Below are 10912 nucleotides of genomic sequence, written 5' to 3'. Positions count from 1 at the left end.
TCCTGACAACTGGGATATGCAATGTAACAGTGCCAACATACCCTACACCAATAGAAATTGCCCAGTGATAAGCCAAGGTCTCTCAGCTTAAGGATTCTGTCCCTCCGTTTGTGACTGAGAGGGACAGAAGTGCTGATAACTGTCAAACATGAGCCACTGTACATACGGTACTGATCTGAATTCCATGGTTGCACACGGCATGGAAAAAAAAGTTCTGATTTGGCTTTTATACCACATGCAATGGATTTTAACTATATCCCTGCAAATTTGACCATTTGCAGATCTTAGCTACACCTCTTGAAGAGTGTACTACAAACTGCAGTGAAGTGTGTATTGTTCACTCAAGTCCTCAGTGTATAGTGCTGCCCTGCAGAATAGCTCTAGGATTGTGGTGGTAAACTGAAGACACAGGAGCCAGTAGACTGGAGACATTTTATTGCTGCATAGAAGTAAGAAAAGATGGGATTAATTAAAAAAAAAAAAAAAAAAAAAAAAAAAGTACTGCTTTATAGGAGGTGGGAGTCAGAGGGCTCAGGACTCTGTCTCTGCACAACGATGGCACTTGTGGCACAGACTTTAGAGAAAAGTGTTAGGGCGCTATTACACAGGACGATTATCGTGCGAAAAATCGTTATATTGTTCGAAGTTAAATGATAATCTTTCTGTGTAATTGCAGGCAACGATTGTTCATGTTGATCGCTTATTTAGATCTGAACCTGACCTGAACCTTTGCTGGGGTCAGATGGAGTAAACTATCATAGTAACGACCACTAACTATCGTAACTAACAACTATTGCTCTGTGTAATATGATAAATTATTTCAGGTTAATGATAAACAATCTCGTTTGCGATTGTTAATTGTTAAAAATCGCTTTGTGTAATAGGACTCTTACCCTAGAAATCCCTCACATAGCTGTACGATAGGTGCAATTAGATTACCATTGTGCTTTAAGGCTGGGTTCACATGTAGTATTGTGATTCTCATTTTGAACAATATTTTGGCTAAAACCTATAGGGCAAGTCTTTCCATCCCTTTGTTTTGCTAGAAAATGCTGAACAAAATACTGATTTTAATATTACATGTGAACCAGTTTTAGACTGTGTTCACATTTTAAAGATGCAGTGTGATACCTAAGGACAACAATGTTCTGATCAACTGTGGTTTTGTTGTGTGTATGTATGTGTATATATTAGTTGGATGACTAGTCACAAGCAGTTTGTACCTACTGGAAGGTCTGGTTTTGCAACAGCCAGTAAGCCACATGTTACAAGGGGTTAGAATATCCTTACATAGTGCCGGGTTATAATATGCCACTTCTTCTGGCAGTGCATTTGCTAACCAGTGATCTGTCCATCCATTAAATGAATATCTTGGACGATCTAGCCCTTGACAGATTAACAGAGTTGAGGGATTCATTTCTCCAGGTGTCTAAGCAACCACAGTGCAATGTTCATAAAGCCATCAGATTCTGCATCTACCTTGGCCAAGGAGTGGTTATTCCCAGGATACCAGAGCAACCTGCAGGGGTGAGGAAAAAGGAGGCAGTTAAAAGCAGCACAGAGAAATTGTAATAGTATATAGTAAGGATACATTATAGGTGATGGTGCCTACCGTGTTTCTACTCCATGAGCTCTCAAGGCTTTATAATATTCCAGGCCCTGAGTATTCGGAACCCGGCGGTCCTCTGCTCCCAACATCAGCAGCACTGGAGTCTTTACCTGAGGATAGTAAAATGGTAAGTTAGAGAAAACTGTGAACTCTTAACTTTATTGCAGAAGGTCAGATTTTATTTTACTAGCACTTCTTAAGATCTAAAACCTGATCTGGTTGCTGTGGGGAAAACCACTCAGTGTGGACTTCAGGCTGCTTTAAAAAATCTGGACTAATATCCCTGTTGGACCTCACTGGGCTGAATCAACACTAAACTCTACACTAAATCCTAAAATCTAGCACAGGAAGAGCAAAAAAAAAGGATATGCTCCATAGTGGTGCTCAGGTAATAGAAAGAGATGCTCAACAAGAAGTACCTTAGAGACATAGATGATGGGTGATTTCTTTAACATGTCCCCCCACTGTGCAGCCTCTGGAAGCACCTCACAAGAGAAAGTCAAGCCAGATTCTGCATGGCACCTGGAAGGCAGAGAGGCCCAAGATCATTTTAAGTTTTCACAGTTTGAGGAAGAGCTTCTTTTCAAGTGCAGATCCTACCAGTCTGGTATGTCAGTGGATCCGGCCATTGCAGGGATGTTGGTCACTGGGTTGCGGACAACGCAGACTTTATAGAACTCTGGGTACTGTCCAATAAGATGGCAAGAGAGAAAACCTCCATGAGAACCTCCACACAGCACAACCTTGTGTGGATGAATAGGCTCTGTCTGTAGAGAATGCTCCACTGCTGTCTGGATGGCAAAAGACCTGGAATTAGTAATGCTAAACATAAAACATACCTCCTCCTAATCTTAACCACGCAGCAAAGACTACTTACCTGCATGTCCTTTACATCCTGATCTCCAATCTTTCCTAGCAGGGACAGGACACTATTTTGGCCAAATCCTAAAGACCCTCTGTAATTTACTGCAGTGTAAAGACAGAAGGCAAAGGTGAGCTGGGGCTGTATATTATGTACAAGCCAGAGCAACACTAACTGCCCCCTCACCTAGTTGCACAGCGAAGCCCATTTTACACAGCACTGCTGGGAAAAGCATCCACTCACTGACAAATGTAGAGTGTGGACCCCCTGCAGGAAGAGACATTGTGAGACAAAGACAGGTACCAGGATACAGAGACAAGATGACCACCAGGAACTCACCATGAGGAAAAACTACCAAAGGAAGCTGGCCGTCTGAGGGGATGTTCTTCGGCTTCAGGAAGATGGATTCAAAGTCCAAGCCAGCTACAAGACAAAAGGAGGAAAATTTCAGAATGAACCCTAGCATCATAGACAACAGGTGGAGAGTTTAGTGACTTTAGCTTGGGGGTGCTTATTGTTTTTTTTTTTTAAGCATAACTTTGCAGATTAAATAAATGGGGTTATCCATGATTATAAATACAGCTGCCTTCCTTAAAAAAAGGCTCCATTCACTCGAACTGAACTGCAAAAGCACACTCAAACTAAGGACAAGAGCGGTGCGATTTCTGAAAGTACATATCTATGGCTTTTTAAGCCTTCATAATCCCTTTAAATACTTACGATATTGGGTGTTTTCCTGCTCTGGCGGGGGATTATGCTTCTTGTAGCTCCAGTCTATATCTGTAATGGTATTCTCCTCCTCCAAAGAGACCCAAGCGATGTCTGCCTCTCTACCGGCTGGAGGCAGGAACCCCACTTTCTGTAGAAAAGGTGAAATATCTAATAAGGTAACTGACGACACTGGATGAAGAGAAAAAGAAGGGGAAGCAGAGGGCTCACCACGGTCGGAGGACAATTTTGAGAGGAAAATCTAACAACAAGGAGATCACGGTCAATGGCCATTAATTTCCAGCTGCCAGGAGAAGATTCTGCAGAGAAACAATGAGGAGATATTGAACAAAGACACTTCCTGCAAACCAGGTGGTCATTATGAGATGTGACAAGAGACGCTTACCCTTGGACCGTAGGGCAGTCACCTCTCCTGTCATTGTGTCCACTACAAACAGAACCTTTAAGGAAGATAAAGATAATTATTCTAGATACATTGATCAGCCATACATTTAAAGCGACATGCGGTCCGTTTGGCAGGTGATGCAGTTATTGTCCTAAAAAAATACTTTTAAACTTGAAGCCCATGCCCAGGGCCGATTCTAGCTTTTCTGCCGCCTGAGGCGAGAACTGACAAAGCGCCCCCCCCAGGCTATATGGCCAAAAAATATAATTATTTTTTTTTTATTATTTTGAGACAATTCTCGATTTAAATCTTTAATTTTTTATTTTTATGTTAAATAAGCAGAAAAAATACACCAAGACACAGATGAAGCAGTACTAGCAGCTGTACTTGAATGAGCTGAAAAATTGCAATTCAGCATTATATCCCTGTTCCCCCACATTCCCCCTACAAGATTATTATGCCCCCTGCCCTCCTCACATTCCCTGTAATATTACCATGTGCATAGTGCCCCTCACATTCCCCATACAAGAACTCCAGCACTCCCAGGTCCCCCCATTCAACATGATTAATGCCTCAGCTGAGTATCCTATCCTGTGACCTGACAGCAGTCTAAACTGCAGGGACCTCAGAGCAATAGTCAGAGAGAGAAGATCCAGGACAGGCAGAGTGCAGCATGGCAGTGTGTATGGGACAGCACTATAGATAACAGTGTGCGCAGTGTGTATGGGACAGCACTATAGATAACCTCTGACATCAGGAGACAGAAGAGCCATAAAACGGGCTGCTCTGTTAACTCTTTCAGTACTGCAGAATGTAGAGTATTACTGTGCATCACTTACATTCTGCAATACAGAAAGAGTTAACAGCAGAGCAGAACATTACTTTTATGCCTCTTCTCCTGCTCTTGCACTATGCTGAGGTCAGCTCGGAGTTCAGCAGTGCAGAGAAGACATAATATAGCGTCCCCGCTGCTGTTAACTTTTTCTTTTCTACAGTGTGTAAGTGATGCAGAGTATAATAACTCTGCATTATTGAAAGGGTTAACAGCAGGAGACACTATATCTATGTCTTATGTGATGTGAATACCTGTGAATACGAGGCTTCCAGTGCCTCCTCAGCGCTTCTCATGAGGCAACTGACAGGAAACACGGCTGGGCACTGAGCTGTAACTAGTTGTAATAATAATGACACAGGACGCTGGTGCCGCCCCCCTCAAGGGCTGTGTTATCTGCCGCCTGAGGCGAACACTTCACCTCGCCTCATGGCAGATACTCCCGTTTGGCATGGGCAGGCCCGTATCTGTGCCCTAACTTTGCGCCACCCCTCCGTCCCTCCTCCCCACCCTCTTCATCATTAGGAATGTTCCAGGCAGATTGCCTCCTATTCCCCACCTGTATCAGCCCGGCACATGGGCTGGATCATTAAAGGGGTTGGCCACTTTATAGTAAAATAGGTCAGTACGAAGTATTAGTAAGTGTGCTCACTGTATATACTGACAGCAGCTCCCTCTGTACCTCATGTGACCATGCCCTGTCCACTGTGTCCTCCATAGACATATACAGGCTGGTGGGGGGGCGGGGCTAGGTCAAATGCTTCTCCATGTCAGCAAACTTATGAACCAAAACACCACAGAGCAGGGCAGCCCAGCCTGGAGGAGGGGAGTCTGATTTTAGCTCTCCTGAGGTACACAGGGAGCTGCTGTTAGTATATACAGTGAGTACAGTTACTAATACTGTATACTGACCTATTTTACTATAAAGTGGCCAACCCCTTTAAGGACCTGTGCAGTGTTCAGCATGTAGAAAATGTTCCAGTAGCATTCCTAATGATGAAGAGGGTGGGGAGGAGGGACGGAGGGGCGGTGCAAAGTTAGGGCACAGATACTCCCGTTTGGCACCGGCTTCAAATTTAAAAGTGTTTTTTTAGGACAATAACTGCATCACTGCAAACCCCTGACAAGTAAAGTAAATAATATCCTTATGACAATGGCAACAGTCAAGGCTGTCACTATAAAACAAGAAAATTAGAAGCACCATGCAACAGATTAATAACTATCCCACTTCATTTGATGCATCTGTTGTCAGGCTATGTCCTACCTGGTACCAGTTCAAAGGTTGACCCCTCTTTGAACCAATTTTGGAGATTGGAGATTTGCTGGTTTGCAGATGTTTTAAAAAGTTTTGTACCCATCAAATTTGTCTGCTGTCAAAGTTGCTTAAACCACTACTTTTGTCCAATGTTCCTAAATATATCCATATCTTTAACAAACACCATGGTCATGAGATAATCAATTTTATTCACTTCGCTTGTCAGTGGTTTGAATGTGATGGCTGTTCAGTGTATACAAACTGTGGGCATAGAAGTCATGGCTAGATAGTTTGTCTGTTCTGCAATATGGATCAACATAAAGGATGCTGGATGATTGTCATTTACAGCTTTTTACCTGTTGACTGCGCAGCACAGTGTCCACGATGACTCTCTGGCTATCCGCTGACCAGCAGAACGGTGCCAACAACGCTGTGTAAATGCCCTCAAACTGCCCTAAGAGGAACCAAGGGAACAATGGAGAGAACAGGTGGAAGACTGAGCAGAACATGGGGCATGCAGTGAATCACTTACCATCTATGGACTTGGGAACTATGTCCACGACTGTGGAGGTCACTTTAGTGTACCAGTCATACTAGAAAAAAGGGAACAAAGGATCAGTCATATTTTCAAATCTACAACTTTCTGCATGTCTGGCATAATATATTCTATGCTAAAAGCCAGTGGTTCTTTTAATCTTTACTGGAGATTATTAGCCATCACTGGCCAGTTAAAGCTCTGCTATGTCCTTATGCTGCATTGGGCACTAGGTACCAGAGGTGACTTTCACCCCCTAAACAAACATTTAACCCACTGAGCTTCAGCATCAACAATAACATCACTGGAGACAAGATGCCACCCAAACCCTCTCCTTGTCAGCACAGAGGGCAAAAGCACCAACCATGAGCATCTGACAGCACTGTTGGTGAGGGCCGAACACACTGCACTTCAGATACACAATACGACACTTGTCTGGACTGAGGCGTGGTGAGAAGATGGCAGAAGAGTCACATGACAGGGTTTCTGGAAAAAAGGTTGTATATGATGTGATGTCATGAAAGTACATCCTGGCACATGTTAGATTAAACTTTAAGGAACAGACATCAGACCACCACAGCAAATGTCAATGAGAGAAAACAATTTAATACTTCAGAGCTGCACTCACTATTCAGCAGTTGGAGTCAAACTGTAAATACATAACATATCCCCTATGAAACCAAAGTTACATCCTGTATTATAATCCAGAGCTACATACTATGTACATAGTCTACATGTAATAAAAATGCTGTTTAACACTGGCGGGACACTGTCCACTCCTCATATTTGTGTCTCCAGTGTAAGTGCAGTCCGATAACCTTGACAGAGAGAAGTCTTTCTCTGCGTCCGTTGTATAAGACTTTCTCCTGTAACACTTTCTAATCACTTTCACTTAGCTCTGTGTAAATACATCCTCCACAAATAAAATGGAGGGCACGATTCTGGGGTCATGGCTCTAGGTCAGTTTTGCTTCTTATTTATTTTAAATATCTCTTTATTAAATTTCGAAACAACAGAAAAAAAAGCAAAAATCAATAAATACATGATTACGAATGACAAAGGGACTTTGCACGTATAGTCCCTACTGACATATACAACTAATTTTTACATTATCAGACAAATCACTTACTATATCCCAGATCCCAACTAAAACCTCCACCCACCCTGGTACAGAGGAGGAAGGGGAGAGCAAAAAAAAAAAAAAATTAAATCTCAACTCCAAGAATTTCGCCATGTATCCGAAATTCGCTCATACCTTTTCTTTCCCTTCATGCTACGTGAGTAATATATCTTTTCTAAGCAGCTAATCTTATCTACTAAATGTTCCCATTCAGATAATGATGGCATCTCTGAGTCCACCCAGTGTCTCATAAGAATCACTCAGTTTTGCTTCTTACCACATTTTCCACCGGTCAGGTCCACGAAGAATAGAGCAGATCTGGAAATAGAAGGTGGAGCGTCAGAAGTGAATTACAGTGTGAGAAAAGGTGGCTCTGCCTCCATTAACATTACCTTCTGTTGGCACAGTACTTTAAGCCGACACGGAAAGGACTATGCCACCAGCCCACAAACAGCACGCCTGTGTCATCGGGAGACCAGAAGGCCTGGTGTCAAGAGAGAGGAGGGTCACATGCAGGGAAGCAGGGATCAGTCAGTGTTAGAAGAACAGCAGAGGTGGTGAATGCTCACCTGACCAGGAGACACGTGACCAGGTATTCCTTCCAGCACAGAGATGTTTCCACTCTCTATGTCTAACACACACAATGCTGGGACACTCTTATTCACCAAACCTTCTCCCCAATCCTCATGAAGAACAAACTGATCCCCCTGCAGCAATGACAAAATGGAGGGGAAGGGTAGATATGAGCTGGTGATGACACTGATGATGAGGAGTAATGTATAACAGTATTTATAGCGCAGCTGCTACATGACTGTGGATGACTGCCTTACGTTCACTCACTGCACCCTGCACTGCACTAATATGGAAAATAGTTGTGAGGTGAATGCTTTGTCAGGTTGACAGACTCACCTTTACAGTTTTCCCGACACCATCCTCCTCCTCCTCAGTCGTCACTGCTGTATCTCCGGTATCAAAAAATGATTTGGTTTTTGGTCTCTTTTTCTCAGCAATGTACAGAAGATGTGTCTCTGAATGAGACCAGGACAGACACCCAAATTGCTCTGTGAGGAGAAAAATGACAGCCTAAGGGTCCTTTTACACATACAGATAAAATGTTTGTTTAGCAGCCGACAAACAATTATTTTTTTCTTTTAAAGGACACCTGTCACCCCCCGTGCCGGGGTGACAGGCTCCCGACCCCGTTAGATCCCCCTATACTTACGTGATCCCGCCGGGTCCCGCTTCCTGAGCCGGTCAGGTTCCAGAGATATCAGCTCCCGAAGCCCGGAGCGCGCGCTGACAGCAGAGTCAGACGCCCATAGAGAATGAATGGGGAGTCCGATGCTCCGTCATTCTCTATGGGCATCAGACTCATCTCTCAGCGCGCGCGCCGGGCTTCGGGCGCTGTTATCTCCGGGACCCGACCGCATCAGGAAGCGGGACCCGGCGGGATCACGTAAGTATAGGGGGATCTATCAGGGGATCGGGAGCCTGTCACCCCAGCACGGGGGGTGACAGGTCCTCTTTAAACGTTAGGCATTTAGACCAAGGGATAAATCAGTACAAAAAGTCAAGAATATGATCACTCTAATATCGTAATATAATACTGATCCCTACCAACCACCAGGGCCGGTGTTGGGGGGGGGGGGGGGATGGGTGGGCGCTCAAACAGGGCAAATGCCCAGGGCCCCCATCCCCCTGGGGCCCCCCTGCTGCTGCTGTGGTTCCTGTACCTCAGATGAAAGAATACACGGCAGCAGCCGTCTGCTCTCAGCACAGACCGACCTGCTGCTGCTGGAGCCGACACCCCCTCCTCCTCCCCCTCAAGGTCCTGTAGGTGGAGGGTCCTGTCCTGCTCCAGCTGGTGTAATGTTACACTGCTCAGCAGTCGGGACAAGAGGGAAAAGGAGGAAGTCACCAGGCAGCAGCAGCATGAGGCTTCCAGTCCTGCCCTGTCATCAGCTTATTTACTTCCAGCTCCTAGTGTAAGTATATGTATATAGTGTATAAAGTGTATGGATGTACAGTTATATAATGTGTAGGGGGGGGTGTACTGTAATATAATGTGTATGGGGTGTGTATTCTTATATAATGTATAGTCAATGTGTAGGTGTGCATGTGTGTGTACTGGAGGTTTACATATACATAATGTGTGTTTAGATATGTGTGAAGTTGTATATGTGGATACTATATAATGTGTATGGGGTGTGTGTGTGTATGGTTAAATGTGTTAGGGGGGTGTACTGTTTTATAAGACATATTCAATGGTGTGTCTGTGTGTACTGGTTGTTTATGCATAATAATGTGTGTTTGAATATGTGTGAATATGTGTGAGATTGTATGTGTGAGGCCAGGTTTACAACTACGTATAACACCGGTCGTTCTTTGACCTGGCTGGGTCACAGGAACGGCTGGTGTTACTAAAGATCATTCCGGCCAGTACTTCGTTGAATTCGGATGTGGGCGCCCGCATCCCAATTCACCGCTGCACACAATGGAGCGAGCGGCTGGAGCCGCATGCTCCATTGTGTGAACTGACATGTTCTGTGTTGTATTTTTGTGCAGCCGGATGGAATCCCAGTTGGAGCATATACTATGTGTATACGATCTGGCCGGGATTCCATTCATTTCAATAGAACATGTGTTTTGTATAAATCACGGCCGTTGTTGCAAATTGCAACAACGGCCGTGATTTTTACAAAATATACATTGTGTGAACATAGCCTGTATATGTGTGTGTTCTCATGTAAGAGTAAACATCACAATGCGTAGTGGATATAATACAATGTAGAGTAAATATAAAGTGCCTCAATACATAGGTATTATAAGAAGTGGCTATATATATATATATATACACACATACTGTAAAAGGTATATTGTATTATATTTATACTATATTGAGGTATTAAAGAGGTGCTGCCATTTGTCTTAACTAGTGACCATTCAGAGACCTATGGGGATCACCAGTTATAAGCAGGTGATGTGCACAGCAGTGTGCACCACTCCCAGGCCAGCTGCAAGGTGCAGGGAGTGAAGTGCACTACTATGTGCTTCACCCACTTATAACTGACAATTTCAGCAGGTCTCTCCCCGACCTGTCAGAGGTTTAGATAAGTGACAATACCGCTGTGCAGCGCAGCTCTTTTCGGCCCAGTTTGACATTGGGTATGTAGAGAAACTGCTGCACGCCATGTGGCACAGCTGCTAAGCAAACCATCTAATGCAGGTACTAGAGAGGAGCAAAGCAGATACGTTTTGCTTCGTACGAAGTAAAACAAATCTGCTTCACTCATCTCTAGCAGGTACCATGCATATGGCCTTATAGGACCATATGTGTACAGTGCCTGCCAGGTGGTGGAGGGGTGCTGTGGCATTACTACCTGATCAAACAGAGAAGAAAGGTCCTAAAACAAAAAATGGCCAAAATATATAGTCCTTAACGCATAAGATACAAATCAGGATCCACAAAGAATGCAGGACAATCAAAAATAAATATTATTGTGATCTTTATTTAACCCTTTCCCGCACGAGGACGTAACTGTACGTCCTCGCGCAGGTGCGGGCATTCAGAGCGGCGGTCCCAGG

At 44.1% G+C, this 10912-nt stretch overlaps 1 protein-coding gene across 1 annotated transcript in view; it reads right to left on the bottom strand.

The window, feature by feature from the left end:
• Positions 1 to 420: 420 nt before the first annotated feature.
• Positions 421 to 10912, bottom strand: part of APEH (acylaminoacyl-peptide hydrolase) — a 23350-nt gene continuing 12858 nt past the window's right edge. Inside the window, exons 6-22 of the mRNA XM_069966507.1 lie at positions 8237 to 8388; positions 7897 to 8034; positions 7720 to 7811; positions 7605 to 7645; positions 6572 to 6693; positions 6205 to 6265; positions 6029 to 6126; positions 3586 to 3640; positions 3411 to 3499; positions 3192 to 3330; positions 2811 to 2894; positions 2658 to 2738; positions 2487 to 2575; positions 2210 to 2400; positions 2029 to 2131; positions 1613 to 1719; positions 421 to 1519 (exon numbers count right to left, since the gene is read on the bottom strand). Of these exons, the coding sequence (XP_069822608.1) occupies positions 1414 to 1519; positions 1613 to 1719; positions 2029 to 2131; positions 2210 to 2400; positions 2487 to 2575; positions 2658 to 2738; positions 2811 to 2894; positions 3192 to 3330; positions 3411 to 3499; positions 3586 to 3640; positions 6029 to 6126; positions 6205 to 6265; positions 6572 to 6693; positions 7605 to 7645; positions 7720 to 7811; positions 7897 to 8034; positions 8237 to 8388 (1748 nt within the window). The 3' untranslated portion in view covers positions 421 to 1413. The remainder of the gene's footprint in view (positions 1520 to 1612; positions 1720 to 2028; positions 2132 to 2209; positions 2401 to 2486; positions 2576 to 2657; positions 2739 to 2810; positions 2895 to 3191; positions 3331 to 3410; positions 3500 to 3585; positions 3641 to 6028; positions 6127 to 6204; positions 6266 to 6571; positions 6694 to 7604; positions 7646 to 7719; positions 7812 to 7896; positions 8035 to 8236; positions 8389 to 10912) is intronic.

This window comes from Dendropsophus ebraccatus, chromosome 4 (genome assembly GCF_027789765.1).
Source record: "Dendropsophus ebraccatus isolate aDenEbr1 chromosome 4, aDenEbr1.pat, whole genome shotgun sequence".
Taxonomy (NCBI): Eukaryota; Metazoa; Chordata; class Amphibia; order Anura; family Hylidae; genus Dendropsophus; species Dendropsophus ebraccatus.
This window is presented reverse-complemented; position numbering and strand designations above follow the sequence as displayed.